The sequence below is a fragment of the Bactrocera oleae genome, chromosome 3 (genome assembly GCF_042242935.1).
Source record: "Bactrocera oleae isolate idBacOlea1 chromosome 3, idBacOlea1, whole genome shotgun sequence".
NCBI classification, from domain to species: domain Eukaryota; kingdom Metazoa; phylum Arthropoda; class Insecta; order Diptera; family Tephritidae; genus Bactrocera; species Bactrocera oleae.
This window is the reverse complement of record NC_091537.1, coordinates 92623624-92644009: the sequence shown is the minus strand read 5'-3', so window position 1 is coordinate 92644009 and position 20386 is coordinate 92623624. Positions and strand designations below refer to the sequence as shown.

Here is a 20386-nt window from a genome sequence, read left to right as displayed (position 1 = left end):
CTCATGGAGTATTTTGAGCAATTGATTTTGATTATTATTTTGTGTTCGACATTTGCAAAAAATAATATTAAATTTTTGTTTACGTTTTTCATATATTATATTCAATTTATTTATGTAATCGGTCAGCATACACATAAATAAATAAAATAACGAGTTTTCAGTTAACCAATTGGTACGCATGTAATTACGTAGGTGATCGTATAGGATGCCATAAGTCACATATGCATAAAAATTAAAACAAAAAAAGAAAAAACAATATGTGAACTCTTGGATATATAATACTATAGAAGCCAAGCAAGAGGAAAGCTACAGAAGCAACTCACGAATTTTATGAAAATATTTATATATTTAGCGTAAGTCTATTAGCAAATAATGTACGGCATCCTTCCTCTCTCTCTTCATACAAGAACCTGATTTTGATCGAACAGTTTATATGGCAGCTACATATTATATATGCTATAGTGGTTCAATCTGAACAATTTGTTTCAAGATTGTACCGTTGCCTTGGACAATAATTCATGCCAAATTTCATAAAGATATCTTGCCAACTAAAAAAAAAATTCATACAAGAGTTTGCTATAGTGTATATAAGCTATAGAGGTGCGATATCGGCGGTGCCGACAAATGCGCAGCTTCTTGGGGAAAAAAGGTTATGTGCAAGATTTCAGATCGATATCTCAAAAACATCGGGACTTGTTTGCACATATATAGACGGACATGGCTAAATCGGCTCAGCTCGTCAGCTATATACAAGTATGTATATACATTAGAGGGTCTGCGACCTTTCGTACTGAATATTACAAACTTCGTGGCAAACCATGCTGAGTGTATAAAAAGCTACAACTATCAACAAACATGTGAAAAACTACTATATATTAGCGACCGTCACCGAAACTTTTGATCTTTAATATAAAACAAGCGGAGCAAAGGAGCTCTCGACAATGACATTACGAATAAATCTAATCAACATGTTTTAATAACTTATGACACTTGTAAGGAGTACCAACCAACTAAAAACAAAAAAAAAATATCTTAAAATCACGTTAAAAACTCATTACACCGACGAAATCTAATTATAAAACCACTAAGAATGTATATTGAGAAATGCAAGTGAAAAAGAAACTAAGAGGCGTTAAAAGAAACCCACAACCAATCAACTAAATGCGATACACAGCACAGGTCCACATAGCGGTATATCGACACGAGTGTGTGTGTGACTGTGTGCGAATGAAGTAATTTTAATGAACCTCGCGTTGAGGTCGGTCGCTTTAATGCACTCGCAGCAAGTGACTGTCAACAACGGAGCACGCCAAAACACCAACAACAGCCGAGCCTTTTAGCAGCTACAAATCAATTTTCAAAGTTCAAAGCGTAGGAGTCTCCCACCGTACGACACTGCAACGCCTTCGCCACCGACGACCTCTCATCAACGACTACTCCCACAGGCAGCCACCCACCTTTCGGCCGCACTTTGTTGTCAAATACACTTACATACACACACACACAACCGCGCAGACAAGGCGTTATGCTGCTGCAGACGAGCAAGTCAACGACAGACAAACCGAGGAACGACCGACCGACCGACCGCCCAGTAGGCTTTCAAACAAACAAACCAAGTTATACCCGTTATGTCAAGAACTGGGAGTGGTACCGTTAAACAAATGATGTTGTTGTAAAACGTATACAACTTTCGCATTATGGGTATACACGACATTGCGCATATACGAAGCAACGGTCGTAGAGGAAGCGAATGTGAACGGAAGTTATATACGAGTGCACCACTCCCCGCGCACCGAAGAAACGTTTAGTTCTAACTAAACTAATTACAAAATAAAGCAGCTAAATTAAAACTATGAGTAACAGTAAATGGTGGCTGGTGAATTGAAAGTTCTCGCAACGCAGCAACCAAAAGCTAACTCTTCACCACGCCATTGGAGACCTAGGAATATAAATAAATTCCCATATTGTCATATAATGAAAGCTTTATAAGGGCAATTTGGGTGTTGTTTGCTGTTGGGGCCCTCGCTCATTGCTTCTTTATTCACTTTCACATGGCGAATTCCATACAGACACATGCATAGATCTCTGGTAACTGGGAGGGGGTCACTGGCGTGCACGCACCACTGAACACCGAGATCAATTGAAGCAACACAAAATCAAAAAGGGGGTGGTGTGGCGGTATGACAGTGATGAGGCTGATGATGATGAGAGAGTGGAAAATTGATTTCCACACAGCAAAGGGCAGGCAGGTCGCATTGCCACCGCTGGTATGTAATAATTCTGAAAGCAGTGACAACAGCAACTGTCAAAATAGCAGCAACGAAAAAAACTGTAAGCTTGTAAGTAGAAACATGGCACAGCAAAACTTTTCTTAATACTCGCATGAGCATTTTAAAAGCAAACATAAGAATTTTACACATGGACAGACATCGCATAGCTGACATGACATTGCAAGTGTAAGCTGGAATTGTGTGAATAAATGAAGTAAGTGTCATCGTGTCGTCGTGCTCGTCGTTGTCGTCGTCGTAGCCATCGTCAACTTCTTCAGCGTATGCGTTGTTGTTGTTGTTAGTGACAATGACAAATATTAAATAGTATTACATTTAGCAACAACAGCAACAAAGTTGAAGAAAGCTTTTGTTACAAATAATCATACAAGCAAAACCAAGCTCAACACACATCTTTCACATCATTACCGTCATCAGCGCAACTTTTATACTCACAAGTATTATACGTACATATGTACATAAGTATATGTGTATGTGTGACTGACATTCGAACCATGGCAGCATAGCAGTATTGGCATGTCAAGCCAAAGTAGCGGGGCAAATAAGAGCATTACTTCACACAAACGGTGTTCTTGCTTGCATGTATGTGTGTGTGTGTGTGTGTATCCACTTTGCAGAAAAATCCAATAAATGGTGGCATTTACTCGCTACCCTCACCACCGCTACTACTGACTTAACATTCAAATAAGTTCAACAACCCATTTTAAAATCGATCACATGAACATGGTGTGAAATCTTTTCAGAGGCGGTGGCTTGTTTTGTGTCAGAAATCAGAAATTGCTCAGCTTTTATTTATATGTTCGCAGCTAGTTATGCGACTGTTAGTAGAATAGGCAGGCAACAAACCACTACTTGAAAATCAGAACTGCGAATGGTAATAACTGATAATACTTACGGTGTCGTTTTAATATTTCTTACAATGTTAGGAAAGCTTCTATAGCATTAAGGGGAACACCCAGTGTGACATTAAAAAACAAATGTATTGTTTTTTAATATTTCGATAGTTTATACCTCTAAAAATAACAAAATCAAATTTGAAATGTATATCTCAAAAAACCTTGTTTAGGCTTTCACTAGGTAACATCTCTAGAATATTGTACTAAATTCTTAAGTTGATACCAGCTCGAGGTCCGCTATATAGTCACTTAACTCGTTTTTCTCGAAACTGTGTTTTCAAAGTCGGTTGTCAAGATTTCGCACAAACTACTCAACCGATCTTAACGAAATTTTACACAGGTCTTTGAGATATAATTTATAAGGTCTTGCCGCAGATGTTTTTTTTTTTGTTCAATTACAACCAATGCCACAAACCGGTTTTCGAACCAAACCATAAACCAAACCGCTTTTGTTATAAAATGCGAAAACCGAGCCGGAAACGACTTAATAAAATGGTTTGGTTCGGTTCAAAATGAAAATCCGCAATAAGCATTTTTAAGTTAAATAATATTCGACGAGCTTAAAAATGTTAACCTTGTGATAAGCTACCACAAATTTCCTTGAATGCAACGCCATGAGATGTGATTTTTCACTGTAATTTCAAATAATCGCGTCTGTGTTCTCTAAAGGTTGGCATACTTTTAAAGTGATTATTTTGTAAATGTTTTGAAAATGAGTGTTAATACAGTACACAAAAGGTTTTATTTTGAAAAAAAATATTATACCAGTGAGCGAATACTTTGCAAATTTGCAATGAAAGGAAAAGAGCAAATTTGGCGAGAGGCATACAAAGCACGCCGACGTTTCAGAGAAGATCGTTGGCGAAATTTTGAAGAAGAAATTCCAGAAGCAATCTACATTAAAATTTCTTTCATTGACAGTCTACCTTTTGTCATGCTACATACTCTTAATAAATATATGTATAAGTTTTTTTATATCAATTAGTATAAAAAACTGAACCAATTGAACCGAACCGAACCGCGTGTCGGAGATACTCATAAACCGGTATACGTATCGTCTGAGTGGTTCGAATCACTGAACCGAACCGCATCGATTTTTGTAGTGGTTTGCAGCCCTGATTACAAATATTTAAAAAACCAAAAACGTCGAGAAATTTTCACCAAAATTTGCATGTTTTTGTAAAAACGTCTGCCAAAAATAGAATTTTCACTTTATTAGTTTTTTCTCATCCCAATAGCTAGTTAGTGGTCTTAGTTCAAACACGTTTTGTTTTTCTTTTTACTTTTGATGATCTTGTCAGAAACTCTGCTGTCAACGCAGAAGCATCTTTTTTCCGAGAGACTGCCGGAAACGACGCCGTAATTATCGAGTTTTGAATATTTTCGTTCGAAAATTTCACAAAATCTTTGTCAAATATGTAACTTCGGAATAAAAAAAAAAGTTTGAATAAATATACTTATACAACCCTTTAAGAAGAGTGCGGTTGCCGACTTTTCGTTTAAGTTAAAACCAGTAAAAAAGTTTGAAAACGATCTTTGCACTTTCTATTAGCAAGTAGTAAACTTAGGAAAAAAAAAAAAATTGATGAATTTCCCAATTGAAACAAGGAAAATGTGAATTCGAAAGTTAAGAAATGTTTTGCGACTCTTTTACCCTCTTTCTCTTGCTGCAGAACATTATCAATACGAGTAATAGCAGACAAATTGACATTGTTACTTAATTTAATTATTGCGACAGTTGTTGACACTGAAATTAATAAAGCCAAGGAAGAATAGAGAACAGCATCGCTGACGAAACGTGACTGTTAAACGCTGTCAAACGAAATTAAAAACTTAAGTTTGACGAAAGAAAATGAGAAAAACGACATCGCACTACGAGGATGCTTTCATTGACGTACATACATATGTACAAATATAGATATCCTTAGAAGGATAATAGAAAATACAAAAGTACATACACAATTCTTCAGTTGTTATATGTATTGTATATACATATGTAGATAATACATAAGGAAGCTCTGTAAAAAGTATTATACACCAATTTATTCGGAGTTGTTACAAACTTTAATGATGCTTAATTCAACTGTAAAGACTATACTTTAAGAACTTAAAGGACTGATCCATTTAAACCCCGCACCCAAACCGAATCACTACATTTTTTTCTTTAGATTGGTACAACCTCTTTTTATGGACAACGAGTTAGACTGATAATAAAAGACCTGAATCTTTTGCAAAAACAACGCCGTGTAGGAGTCGCGATAGAGATGCCTGACAAATTAGCTGAAGACGCTACATTCACCATATGTATCATTACTGGTGCCGAGACGTGGGTTTATGAATATAACGTCGAAACTGTGCAACGATCTAACGATGTACTTGTAACAAGTGGATATACATACATATAATATATATGTATACCAAAATAGGTTTAAGCGTTGGTATGCTTGTAGGCTAAAAAGCCTATTTTGAAGGCATTATTAAAATTTTGTATTAAAAGACGTGAAAATATATATTTTTTCGCAGTCCGGGTCAAATTTGACCTTCAACTATAAAGCAACCCCACGATGGTTTAGGTCCACCAAACCGAAAACCAATTTTTTACCAGCTCAGGCAACATAAATTCTGGTGGCCCCTTAAAACTTTTCAACGCGGTATATTATTTTGTCTCTTTAAAAAACTCGAGATTTATTCCATTTCGAAACTCAAACAATAGAAAGTTATCAAAACATCAACGTTTCCGTATTTTGTATTATAGATCAGAGCAAATAAGATAATGTTTATGAAACGCATGTAGCAATATACATACATACATACATACATACTTGCATGTATGTATTTTTATGTATGCAACTGTACAGCAAATCAAATCAAAACAAAAAAGCAGGAAGAATATGTGTAGAAAAGATGTACAACGGAAAAGGCAAACACCTTAAAATAGGCAATGACCATGTTGTTGTTGTTATTATTATTATTGACATTTATATGCAATGGCATATCCAATGAGGAAATATAAAGCGATGAAAAAATCTTAGAAATGCAATAAAAACAAATGCACAAATGCAAAGAGCGAAAGCAGATGGTTAACGAATAGATTCGTAAAAGAGAAAATAATTTCGAAAAGGCAGCACAGCCACAACATAGAGCAATTGAGTGTGCAGGAGAGAGATGGAGAGAATAGGCGAAAATATCAACAACAAAGATGTCAACAACATTTCAGATGCCGGCTGCAACGAACACCGGGGAAAACAGATGCAACGCTGCGCTCGAACTCGACGACTGCAACAAATAAACTGGCACAACGCTGCAGCTTTGTTTTTGTTGATATATGCACCTCATCATCATCATCTTCATCATCACCATGTACGCAGTACGTATGTATGCATGTATGTATATATGTAGCATACCCAGATGCCACCAGTTAAGCTAGTTGCACCATTGTTTGTTTCGCTGCTCGGCTGGTCGGCCGGTTTGTTGACGTCGATTGGCCTGGCTGCGCTATTGGAATTGCCTCGCTTGCTCGCTTGCTGTTTGTTGAATGCATTGGCTGGGAATGCAGCATATTTTCGAAATGAAAAACAACATGGTTCTACGTACAGTACCCAACACAAAATAAAGCGACAGAAGCAGCTAAGCAAAACAAAACTCAATAGGATATGTAAGTATGTACACAGACGCCATTTAAAAATGTAGATATAAATTCATATTTTTATTAAGTGATTAGTATTTAAAATAAAGGTCAGTATTTATATTTATACAGTAACTTGTTTTCTGAATAAAAATATGTTTGAAGACAACGGTTTTGGAGGATCATCTCTCTTGCTCCTCAACATCAGCACCATTGAAAATATCTTCACCAATAACCACATGTTTTCAATTGCTTTGCAGAGATGCCAAATGCTGCTTATCACAAATACTGCTAAATATGTATATTTGTGCGGCAATTCCAGATTATTTTTTTTAACGAAAGCTTTTTGTGCAGTTAACCGTGAGATATTAAAGGTACATCTATTGTATTTTTTTCAATAACACATATTATTAACCAATTATGCGGGGAAACCAATTAACCGGATTCAATTGAACGGGAAAATTTACACGTATTTTGTATGCAATATATTTCTGACCGTTCAGCTGATTCAAATAAGCGCGAAAATCAATTAACCGGGGTTCACGCGGGAATATTGTACATATATTTATGTATTTTAATTATTTCAATATTTTCATGAACACGTGCTATGGTTAAACCGACAGATGCAACAAAGTTGTACTGCACAATTATAACGGACAATATATACTCTTCTTATTTGACAACTAAAATATGTATATGTACATACATACATACATAGTAGCAAAACCTCCATTATCTGGAGGAAAATATTAAATCGTATGGGACGTATCTAAATATAAACAGGAAATAGAATTCTTATGCAGTACAACAATAAAAAATATGTTTTCCATTAAACGGTGAAATCGTATCAACTTTTTCTATGCGCAAGCAATTAAAAAATAACCTAGATTAAAAAAATAGTATATTCTAAAAATTATGTTAAAAGTTAATTGTGTTGAAACGTGTATGCGTATCGTCAAAGACTTCGATGGATTCAACTTTCACATTCAATTTCACTCTGAGTTTCCAGTAATGACGGTTTTCAAAATACACGATCTGTCAATAATGTCGATTTTTTCATATTTCGATAGGTTATGCATTTAAACACAATATACCAAAAATTTAAATCGATACAAATACAATAAAACTATTACTGCATGCTCTGTATATATGTACATATGTACATATTTAGTGCTCCATTTTTTGACGAGGAAAATTTTAATTAAAATTCAACTTTTTTTTAAACAGTGGTATTTTATAATTTTTTTTTTAACCTTAGGTCATCGTACTGCTCACATCTTCCAGTTAGAATTTTTATTTAGGTTTCATTCACAGAGAAGGCAGGAATTACTGCAACAGTAAAGAATTTTTGATTTTAGCGCCGTCGGAGATTGCGCATAACTCGAAAAATATTTATTTTTTTATTTAAACATTTTACTGTGTATTCTTAAATATGTATAAATATAACCTTAAAAAACTAAAACAATTGATTAAGTATTTTTTTTTTATTATTATTTTTAATTTTTTTTTCTGAATTTTCAAAAATCGCATTGTTGTAGGCTGTCTCAAAAGCTGATTTGACATTTCTAACAGATCACTTCAATCTTGCGATTCGAATATGCTATTAACTGAAGAAGGGAATTCTTCTGCTGGTATACATTTAGCTCTTTGAAGAAAAAAGGTGTTGTGTTGCAAGTTAAAATGTTGCATATTAATTTCAAATTTTACTTCGCCCCTGTTAAATGTATGCAGCCATATTGGTGGTTGTATATATGACACCTGTCAAAACATCTGTCTACTCAAATACTTCGAAAATATAGGTAAATTTGTTATATCTTGAACAAAAAAAATAGCTATAGACTCTACATCCTCGAACCATTCGGCCAGCGTCGCATTCGAACTATATATCCAACGCTGACAGATGCAGAGCAGACATGCGCTAAATAAATATAATGGTGCTTCTGCCACCAATATTAGCGTCTACGTCAACCGCTGCCACACCGACTTCCATAGCAGGCAACAGACGGAAGACAACGATGAAGGCGAACAAATTGAAATTGCAAGAAAAATTCCATTTGAACGACCTTTCCATTACTTTGTGCCCACAAGCAGTCATACCAGCCACACATACATAAACGCATGTACATGACGTACGTATGTGTGTGTGTTGTAGTACGATACGAGTAGTATTTCCTGTGCGTTTTCTTTTCAGTTTGAATACTTTTTATATGCACCTTCACACGCTCTTTGCGCCCTGTCTCGATTTTATTGTGACGAAGACCAGGCCAATCGGTCGTTGCTTGGTTGGTAGGGAGGTCGGCGAACTAATTTTAAATTAACGAATACAAGAAAAAATAGTAGTGAAAATAAGAACGAACTTGAGTAGAACATATACAACAAGCTCATTCGCTTCGTCGTCGTTGTCGTTGTTCTCGTCTGTTCGTTAGTTTTACTACGGCTTTGTTTCTGCTCATCTGTGTACTCTATTTAGCGTTTAATTTCCCCCAGAAACCAGTACTGAATGAAATTTGTTATTCGTACGTCGACGCATTTCATAAGCCAACGATATATTTCAACCACTACACAATGTCTCAGTGTGTGCGACACACACACCTTTGCACGCGCACACGCTTATCTACAGTGCTTTTTAGCCCGCGCACACCCGCCAATAAAGATAGAAGATAAATCATTCCCCTCACATAACTAAGAGAGTAAATTGAGAAAAACATGGAAATAAAAGCGAGCATGAAGAGAGTATGAAACTGGAACTCTTATTAAGATTTAAACAACATTACATGTCAACTCTATGTTACAATAAATTGCCTATCTGGTTAACTTATCATTAGCCACCACTGTGAATTTACTATTATAAAATTTATTTTTTAAATATAAACTAAAAAAAACACTCGCGATACATTTGTGTTTACAAAATTGCTATGCTTTTGCAAAGAACTAGTCACAGCATTTTTCGTAGTTTATTATTTCTTTGTATTCGGATAAAGTACATAGGAAAAACACAGAAAACAATCTATTGGATTTGGCACAATATATATTTAAAGTGAAAAATAGCAGTTGCTTATTGATCAACATAAAAATAATAATTGCAATATAAAATAACAGCTATTGGCAACGCGTGAGTTCGTTAAATACTCTACATTACACCCAATTCATTTTCAAATATATTTCTTCTCTTATTACGCTGTGCAAAAATCTCTTCTATTCGCGATTTATTCATTCGTTTGTTCGTTCTCCATATGCGCATACATATGGCAAGCATGTGTTTTGTCACTGTTGGCATTCTTTTAGAGAAACGTAAAAATGCAGCAATACAGAAAAGCCAACAACCGCTGCTGCGAAGCGACTTTTTACTTTTTACGCTGTGACCGACCAATCAACCGAAAGGCCAACAAAACGGCAAAACAGCACAGTCGACGAACGAAATAAACGAAGGCGTAATACATAATGAGCAGAGCAAACTCAGCGCCAGCTAAATAAGAAGAGCAAACAACAAAAACTATATCACATACCAAAGTGCAGGAAAAAGAACGTAGCAAAATGAGATGCACATACACATATAAAGCTAATAACATTAGCAGAGGCGTTACACTTATATACGTAAGGGGATCGAAAGGGGGCCGGTTGTACAGCTCTGTTTCGTGATCAATCGCATCAAAGTGGACTGCATAAAATTTTAACAGTATTACATATAAAATTTATGTTAAATAATAATTATTTAATATTCATTCATGTTTTGCGGCTACAGGTGAAAACAAATAGATACGATACACATATACGAAAATGTGTATTTACCACAACACTGTAGGATTCTACATTGTCAGGTGTAAACAAATAAGCTAAAACCAAAAACAAAATGAATTAATTAAACAAAGTAATATGGCAGCATGCGTCAGTCAGGCATTGCATTCACGACTGTTTAGTATTTGCTGATCTAGATTTTCAGATTTAAACCAAAGACCTCAAATTATAAACAAATACTAGTCGAGTATGATGAATCAAAAATCAAGGAGATTGTGCGGAAAAATAGCAATTATTCAAACGTGCTTTTATTTTTTAAATTTTGGAAAAATAATGAAGTTGTTGGAAAAGTTTTTAATTTACAATTCAAATTGCATACATTTTTACTATAAATATGGGGACGCAAATTTTGTCTTATTTTTACTTAATATTTTTTGCATACAAGTACATACAGTTTTCAAACACTATACAAGTAAGCTTTTTATTTAAGACGGCTAACTTCGTGCGAACGCATTGCATCTTCCTTTCGCGCATAACCGCCTAACACATCATGAACTTTTAACTAAAAGCCACTGAAAACCCGCAAATGAGAATTGAGTTTAAGTTTTTTGTTTTCTATCTTTCCTTGAGGCGCTTGCGTTCGCACTTTCTTTTTATTAGGGTGGTATTTTATAGGATATACAAAGAGTATGAAGCAGACAAATGGCTAGTAGTATACACAAATATACATTTTGCATGTACAGATGTTAGTTCTTCACAGTACGAGCATTTTCCGCAAAGGCAAGCAAGTGAAGAAAAGTATTACATTGTAAGCTATGATTGCACGAGATATATGGCACATACAGATATATATGTATATATATGTACATACTTATAACTCATAAGAAGATGAGAAAATATAGAGTACACTAGTAAGGAGCGGCAAAAACGTATGGAAAAGTTAACTTACATTTTCTTGCTAGATGTTTGATCACGACGTGAACTACTGCTGCTTTGGCAAAGTCGATCTGCACTTTTCTGCTATTTCGACACAAGTTTTTCCTTTAACCATTAATATGCGAATAGTTAGATTTCCAACGACCTTGGTAATTACTTCGAGATATATTACAATAAAATTTTGTATTGTCCAATTTGTAAATGGTGTAAACGCGCACGCACTTCCTTTTGCTTTCTGATGTTAGTTTCTGAACAGCGCGCACTGTTGGTATATACACATAATAAATTGCGTAGCGAATTTTTTCGTTTCGTGTTCTCTGTTATTACTTCAAATTTTTCAAAATGAATTTTCACAGCACATGTAGTTTATCTATTTATTTTTGGTATATGTATTTCGCTTGCTATACACTTGCAATTTTATGTATATTACTATTTGTTTTACCGATATTCTTCACATATCTTAATCTTGATTTTTTTCTGTATAAAATAAATTTCAGTATCTGTATTGTGATATACACCTTCTAACTTTTTCGCTGTCGCTGTAACTGACTGTGGCAATCAGCCAATATTTCTACCAACTAGCAATGAAGTTGAGTTTCCTCTCCACTAATGAAGCGAATAGCCAAGAGCAGCAGCAACAAACACGTCCACCCTAAATGAATGTTCGAACCAAACAACTAGCGAGCGCCATAAAAAACTAAACGGAGCCATAGCCATTGAAGACTGAAGACAAAACACCGCAGCCGACGGCACAGTCGGCAAAGCCGCTGAGACATACTCTCTTTGCTTTGCTGATGAGCAACCGTTTTAAATCTTATGGGGGGGGCTAAAATAAACGAGAGAGAGGAGTAGAAATATGTAAACATAACAGACTTGAAAGTACATGTGTGATGTTTGATGCCACTAATTTTGTTCGAATGGCTTTAAAATGTAGATATTAATTGTAAATGCGAATATTGTTTGGCCTGTGAGTTCGCATTCGGATGAATATACATATCTACTTAATTAAACGGGTACAAGCGGAATTTATCTAGTAAAACTTTCTCATTTGAAAAATAAGCATGTATAATGGTATAATAATGAAAATAATTAAGCCAATGTGTGTGAACAATCACAAATTGAAATCTATAATTCTGGAGTGATATTGTGAAACGATGCTTCGATAGTAGAAACCAAATTGAACCAAAGGCACTCCTCGGCAGCATTCCACAAAACTAGCACAAAAACACTACTACAAGAACAATAATGCAAATTTCGAATTGGAACGCTGATTAATGTATCTCACAACCTTACCAGAACCGGAAAAATTAAACCAATATGCATTTAGAAGAAGTGCACCGTTCCAGGCTGCAAATTTATCGCCCTCGAGTATTAACTTTTAACTAATATGTGCTGCTGTCTCATTTTTATATTCGCAATACGCTTCATGTAATATAAAAGCTGAATAAGTGGAATAAAAACACATTCTACTATTCTGTCCCTTAAATAAATTTCACCAAAAAAAAAACCGAAAATGAATTTAAAATATTACACATTCGGTATGGTCATGGTCTTAAGTATAACGGAACCCATTTATCTTGTATAAATCTCGCATACAATATAAAATTATTGGAATCGAGCTTCGGTCAGTCATTGCATTGCTCAAAGCCTAATTTTCATTTCATCAATTAAAAACGCTCACTATTGAATTGCAACAACACTCAAACAAGCTCTTGGCAGCTGCAAGAAGTGGCGAGGGCAACTGGTGACGTTCATAGGCATAAGTAAGAGGAAATCAGAAGAGACTTGCATACGAGTATACAAATTCGCGATCTATTTAGCATGTAGCCTTGGATGAGTTGGGGGGCGGGAGGATCAACAAGCAACGGTTGCATAGTATGCAGAAATGAATGAATGAATTAAAATGACTGTATTACCTCACAGTCAATGTGCAAATATGTATGTGTATATGTGGGTGGTGGCAATATACTATAAACTCTCGCCAAGATGCACCAACCAGTGCAATTGCGGTGCAGTGGGGAGGCGTCAATACATCCTCATATGTAAATAATGATGCAGTTGTTGCCTATGTATTGTTAGCGTATGCTTATAAACGTGCCGTTGAATGCGTAAATACTTAGCATTTTTTCTCTCCAACTGATGAGTGCTTGAATGAAACGAATGGAGATGCTGTATCAGAGCACAACGACTGTCTGCATTTTTTTACTGATAAACGGAAGTGGCACTTATGGGTGGTTCCCTCGCCAACGCCACTACTATCTTCGTCACTATAACCAACAAGTTAATGTAAAGCAATTCGATTTGTTATTTAGGGCGCGTCAGAGGTGAATTTGCAAGAATGTACTTCCTGTCACAATTTATTTTCAGGCAGGCCTACATATCGGTTATTTTATTGAAATATAAATTTTAGTGCTTATATTAAGTATTTTTCAAACATAGCTAGTTTTTGTATTGCCTATTCCATTTGTTATATTTTTTTAAAAGAAGTTTTATTTTCATTTCTGAGTTTAAAAAAAGCAAGGAAGTCAAAATTCTTATAAAGCCAAAATGTTTTCTTAAAATATTAGTTATACACATTTATGGAATATTCATATATAAAATGAAAAATATCAAGTTTTTATTCTACTAAAGTATGGTTTACTAAAGTACGGTCTTTGAAAATTAGCAGGGTAAGCTTAATTGAAAGTTGTAATTCATAAATTGTAGAATGTGAGTGTATGTAACATTAAATTAATTAATTTCAATAAGCCATCCAATATTTTATTTGAAATTTAAATGTTTATAAAAGTAATCGTGTTCAACAAGATAACATCGCAAATCACTTACCGAGTCTTTTCCATAATCAATGCCTTCTGAGAATAATTTTCTTTTAAAGCAACAGCAACGCACTCAAGTACTGCTCCAGCACTGCTTGCGCCAAAACAGCTCCATTTTCTACAGCCAAGGAATATGCGGTATCGCCATTCTCATTAGTGGCCGTCATATCCGGATCTTTGGCTAATAATTCGTTGCAGGTATGTGGGTGATTTCCAGCTGCGGCATACATTAACGCCGTGTTACCGACAATATCCATATGTGTAGGGCGAGCACCATGTTCCAGCAACAAACGTACCACCTCATTGTGACCACCACAGGCTGCAAGCAAAAGTGGGGTTACCATTTCCGGTGCTTCTGCATTCACATCAGCACCAGATTCAACAAGTAAACGTACTGCAACCAGCTGACCGTAGTAGGATGCCCAGTGAAGGGCAGTAAATCCAGTAGTATCTTTGAAATCAATATTGTGAGCATTCCGCTCGAATTCTACACGCACTTGATCATCGGTGATCTCACCTTGACCGGCACGTTCGTGGAATGACAATGCCACTTCCACTGGGCAAAAGGTTGCTTCAGTATTTCCGCGTTGCAAGTTTGTAAGTACAGTGGCATGTGGACGATATGGAAGAAATGCGCTTTTCCGTTTTGATGCTCCACCACTAACTCCACCGGCGCTAGAATGCAATGACGTGGGTGTAGATAACGGTGTGTTTGAATTAGGTGAAGGTGTGTCCGCGTTGAGTTGCATATGCCATTTCGATCTACAACATAAAAATATTTCAGAATTGTTACAAACTTTCTATATAATCATAATTAAATAGTCGTCTTATTAAAATGCTAAATACATATTTCCAGCCGAATTTTTTTTTTTTAAACCCATTTAAAAATGAAAATATAATTCAAATAAATACAAAGTGAAAATTTCGAAGCAGTTGAATATTAAATTATGAATCTTTAATGTTCATTTTAAACAAAAAAAAAAAAAAAGCACACAAAGCTGGCTAAAGAATAGTTTGCTCAAAGTTATGTTATTGAGTATTAAATGCAAATAGTTGGCAACGCTTCCTAACATAAGTGTTTGCATAACAGATATGTATTCGCCAACATTTGCGGAACAATGTCCTTAACACCAACGCTTTTTCCTTAAAATTAAATTAAGTCATAGCATAAAGTGTATATACAAACAAACATCATGGATTACCATTACGTCTTTATTACTTCATCATATAATTTTTCAGTCAGAGAACTAACGAAAAGAATTGGTTGCCTTTTTCGTCATTAACGGCAGTTTTATTTTGCAGTGAGAGCACTGAACGTTCTCTTTAAATCAAACAAACCCCTTATACGGTGAACAATACAATTTCCCCAACTCACAACTTACCGGCTCTGTTCGTCATCTGAATTCGAATTGGTCGCAGGCGAATTTGCCGCTGAAGACATGTTCGAGTGTATGTCTGTACTGTTTCGATTCCCCGCTGTACTGTTATATTGTGGGTTTTCTGTCCTCTTCACACTCCTGCACACAAGAGCGCCGACAATTCTAAATAGCTAGGCGGACTGGGCTATCTTTTCGAACTTAAATGTGAATGAACTGCAAAGAATGGGAAACAATCAGATGAAAAATACAACTGGAAGCACTATTAGAAGAGAAAACCAAACACATAAAGAAAATACAAGAACGGAAGACGAGCAAAATGGCATTAAAAGCGAGAATGTGATGTCTTTCAAGTACGTCAATAAACTGCGCGCCATTTTTCGCACCTTATCCCACAATTCACCCTAAAAAATCATGTATGACCAAATTTTTCAATAAAACTTTGCACAACATACATGCTTAATGCGTGTTAACAAATAAAATTAACACATTTATATTATAATATGCAGTCACAATTGTAGCGGCTATGAGCAAAGCCGTTGTAGTTGGCGAAAAATCCGAACACGATGCCATGGATGAACACTCCCCGCCCATAGCCGGCACCAAACACAAAAACGCAGTTTGCAACTACACTTTATTCTAATACATACGAATTTAGGCGACAATGAATACCTATTTCTTATACGTTAACAACTTCTAAAGTTTTGTAATTTCACTTATTTGTAGTGTATACTCACCAGAATTTAATTGAGAAATCTGTAGTATTCGCCGACGTTGCTGTTGTCTGAGCGCACGGAAGAGAAAATGTGCAGAGGCAAATTGGAAAAAATGTGGAAATATTCATTTTTCATTTGGATTGTGGATATCGACAAATGTGTATTGCGTGTGAAATGGAAGCTGTTTTGACCGATTTTAGCAGAGACAAACACTTTTTTTACGTCAATGCAGCAAAGACCGTAATCTAAAGCACAGAGTCCACTTTATACACACGTTCTTAGTGACATTTCATTCCCAGAAAACCTACGTTCTTACCATTATTGCCAGGCTTAACCGTCGAAATCTGGCATTCCACAATTGCTGTCAGCTGTTCTCTGACAAAAGTCAAATTGTACGACTGTGGAGTAATTTAGTAGACAACTTTTACGAAGGCTTTGAAAACATAAGATTTGAATACGCGTTTCTTTAAAAATGTCGGTACCGTTTACCGTGCGGACACACTCACGTCAAGTATGCAGTCTATACAAGAGAGCACTACGTAATCTGGAAGCGTGGTATGACCGCAAGTATGTTTGGTCCCAGTTTGAGAATGCAAGAAAGAATATCCAAAACAATATTATGTAATATACCATAATTTCTAATTTCCTTTTACATTACGTTACTTTTCAGAAATATTTTCCGGTATAGAGCGGTTTTGCTGCGCCAACGATTTGACAAAAATCGTTGTGTGACCGACATGGCGGAAGCCTCTCGGTTGTTAGCGGCTGGCGAACAAGAATTGTTCGAGACCAAGCATTTCCAACCTAAATACTGTAAGCGATAGATGTTGATCGAAATCTATAAGTAAGATATAATTTTGATTTTGTTTTTGCAGTTGCCAATAGTGTTGGTGGCTGTGCCTTCGAACGAGAGGTAATACCACCAGATTGGGTTCTCGACTACTGGCATCCCTTGGAGAAAGCACAGTATCCAGAATATTTTGCCAAGCGGGAACAACGCAAAAAAGAATTCGTTGTTTGGTGGGAAAAACAGTACGGCAAACCAGATCCAAAAGACCTAGGTCACCATTAAAGAAGCATTGCATTAAATCTTGAGCTCAATTAAAAACGAAAGAGCTGATTTAATAAGTACCGAAATATAAACTGCATAAGTAATAAAAACCTGCAAAAATTAAATTGCTTCTTCATATATAAGATGATAATTGGCTAGTACAAGTTGATTGTTAGATAAAATGTTGCAAAGGAGGATCGCTTTATCGCCGAGCAGCAATTTCGAACTTTAATAGTAGAATAACATGAAATACGAAAGACAAAATATTTAGGATAAAATCTAGTCAGTTTATATATTAAATACAGAAAAATTAAGGATACACCCTTATGTAATCCTTGTATAATATAATACATTTTATTCAGTCAGGGAGACGTCTGCTCAATCACTATCAAATAAAACTCAACTAGTTGATGCGTGCATGTATGAATTTAATGTTTAGTACAAGTTATTTCCAAGTTTCCGTTAATGTGAGTTGCGACTTACAAAATTGCTTATATTCAAATATTTAGAAAATAATACCTTAACAACTAATGTGTAATGGCTAGGTGTCTATTTGCACCATATTTAACAAGCTGAAAACTATTGTTTGGATGTTTGTACAGAACCCCTTTTTACAAGGATTTTAAAATTATTCAGAAAAATATATATTTAGTTTGGGTTTATGTTACCGATTATAATTCGTTGATTTTGTATAGCATTAAGGAAAATGCTATACAAACAAAAAATTTGTTTAAGTGTTGTTTTTTAATACAAACTAAAAATAATTAAATTTTTAGTAAATTATTAAATAAATTTAGTAGACAGCAAGTTGTCATATTCTTAAGCGCATCCCAGACACAATTTGATTATTCGTGCTGCGCTCGATGCCCCGCCCACTTTACAGCTCACAATCCAAAGTGTTTTAAGCCAGCTGGTTTATATCTAATCGTGGACGCTTTTTACAACTATTATTCGCTGTACCATTTCCTACGTTTGCATCGCCGTTAGTGTGATCACGTTTCCGAGGTAATGTCTTCTTGTCCCATTGTTGTTTAAGATATCTCAATAACACGCATCGTTTATCCATCACAATGTGCTGCTCCGATGGCACATCTTCTGTAGGTAGATATACGGAAGGCCTTTTCTGTGATGTACGAAGTCCTTGTTCCATATTAAATTGCGAAAAGTTTTGTGCATTGTGACTCGGAAGGTCCTTAAGAAATTCTGCTACAGACATCTTTTTTGTTTGGCAATTGGAAGAGTTTCGTTATCCAAGCCGTAGCCGTTAGCGTAAATGCAACTGGGCGGGTTGAAGTAAGGGTAACAATTTTATAGATACCAGTCGAACTTTCGTTTTCGCGTGCTTATTATTCACTGTTGTGTCTTTGCGTTCAACCACGCAGTTTTGTTGTTGCAACAGCAACTCGCAACTTTTCGTATTTGAGAGTATTTGTTCAAAGTTATTTATCAAAATCCAAATTTCTAAATTAGTATGCAAACAAGAGAGTTGCGTTATTTCACGAAATAATTAAAGATTTTATATTTATATGCCAGAATTTCGCAGATTTTAGATTTTTGTGCGACTGCCAATGCCAATATATTAAGTTTGGTTGTTGTTCTTTCGATTCCGTCATTTGACACAGATATCTAATAAAAGACAGGGATGTTAACGGAAAACCAATGTTGCATTTCAAGTACTTTTAATTGTTTACTTTGACAAAATAATGTAATTGCACAAATAATTTTTTTATGCGATACATTTTTTATTTAAATTTGACGTTCTTATAAAATAGTTATGTAGTCCTTAAATATATCATTCTTACGTAGTAGCAAATAAGTACAATAAATTTTTGGCAAATTGTATGATTTCTGTTCCTCCTAATTTCGAAGAACCGTACAAACGATCTACAAACGTTATGGGCACTTCACCAATGCTGTAACCGTGCTGACGAGCGCGCACTAACATTTCCATTTGAAAAACGTATCCCTTTGAAACACAGCTGGCAATGCATTTCTCAAGCACATTCTTTTTATATAAACGAAAAGACCCTGTCAGATCGGAAGCATTTGGGCGCAGTAAAATTTGCGAAAGGAAATTAGCCCCACGCGATATCAGCTTGCGCTTGAAATCCCATCCAAAAACACCACCATCGCCGCAGTACCTTGTGCCAGATACTATGTCATAGTCTTCTTTCGCTTGTAGTTCAATGAACTTTGGAATGAATTTTGGCTATAAATGAGATATTAGTCTGGGCACAATTCGTTTTTATAAAATCTTAATACTCACATGATGACTTAAGTCTGCATCCATTATGATAATAAAATCACCTGTGGCATGTTTTATGCCGTGTATATATGCAGTACCAAGACCTAATTTAGACCCGCGCGGTCGAAGCACTATGGTCTCTTCGCCATAGATTTTTTGCAAATCTTTAGCAACATCTAAAGTACCATCGGGACTGCCATCGTCAATAATAATAATTTCGTATTTATAGTCACTGGAAGAAAGGAAATGGAATAATAATATAACTATTTAGTTATCGTTTATCACTTACCATTCACTAAGATATTTCACGATTAGCCAAATGATAATTGGCAAGTTTTCTTTCTCATTGTATGTAGGAAGCAATATGCTGTATTTATGTTCACTTGTAGACATAATATTTCGGTATTTAAATTATAATTAATAATTGTAACGTTTTGATGAGCAGATAATAAAATTAAAGTTAAAGTACTAAAATACTTCACCAGCTGACGTGTTCGGTGAATGTCAAATGTTGGTGTTGCCAACACATGCGTTTCTAGATTAAACATAAACGTAATAAATAGCCGGTTGTGCGAGATTTAAATTATATTAGTAGAAAGTAATCGTCATCTGAAATAAGTGCTAGCTTATAAATTTAAGTCTTAAGTAAGTTATAATAGAAAATCACTTTGAACAATGCTCATCTATATGGCTGTATACACA

General features: G+C 35.4%; 4 protein-coding genes across 4 annotated transcripts in view; 1 reads left to right on the top strand and 3 right to left on the bottom strand.

Moving 5' to 3' along the window:
- Nucleotides 1-16510, bottom strand: part of LOC106625506 (DNA-binding protein RFXANK) — a 31814-nt gene extending 15304 nt beyond the window's left edge. Inside the window, exons 1-3 of the mRNA XM_036360044.2 lie at nucleotides 16410-16510; nucleotides 15679-15888; nucleotides 14307-15058 (exon numbers count right to left, since the gene is read on the bottom strand). Coding sequence (XP_036215937.2) covers nucleotides 14350-15058; nucleotides 15679-15737 — 768 coding nt within the window. The 5' untranslated portion in view covers nucleotides 15738-15888; nucleotides 16410-16510 and the 3' untranslated portion in view covers nucleotides 14307-14349. The remainder of the gene's footprint in view (nucleotides 1-14306; nucleotides 15059-15678; nucleotides 15889-16409) is intronic.
- Nucleotides 16511-16740: 230 nt separating this feature from the next.
- On the top strand, nucleotides 16741-17564 carry ND-B22 (NADH dehydrogenase (ubiquinone) B22 subunit). The gene is made up of 3 exons (XM_036360046.2): nucleotides 16741-16955; nucleotides 17059-17201; nucleotides 17264-17564. Exons 1-3 carry the CDS (start codon nucleotides 16861-16863, stop codon nucleotides 17458-17460), a joined length of 435 nt encoding a protein of 144 aa, XP_036215939.2. The 5' UTR covers nucleotides 16741-16860; the 3' UTR covers nucleotides 17461-17564.
- A 282-nt stretch (nucleotides 17565-17846) lies between these two features.
- On the bottom strand, nucleotides 17847-19027 carry LOC106624505 (DET1- and DDB1-associated protein 1). Its single transcript, XM_014244249.3, has one exon. The coding sequence runs from the start codon at nucleotides 18653-18655 to the stop codon at nucleotides 18341-18343; it is 315 nt and encodes a 104-aa protein (XP_014099724.1). The 5' UTR covers nucleotides 18656-19027; the 3' UTR covers nucleotides 17847-18340.
- A 133-nt stretch (nucleotides 19028-19160) lies between these two features.
- Dpm1 (Dolichyl-phosphate mannosyltransferase subunit 1) lies at nucleotides 19161-20199 on the bottom strand. The gene is made up of 3 exons (XM_014245331.3): nucleotides 19974-20199; nucleotides 19706-19916; nucleotides 19161-19648 (listed from the first exon to the last, which is right to left on the bottom strand). Exons 1-3 carry the CDS (start codon nucleotides 20075-20077, stop codon nucleotides 19238-19240), a joined length of 726 nt encoding a protein of 241 aa, XP_014100806.3. The 5' UTR covers nucleotides 20078-20199; the 3' UTR covers nucleotides 19161-19237.
- Nucleotides 20200-20386: the final 187 nt, after the last annotated feature.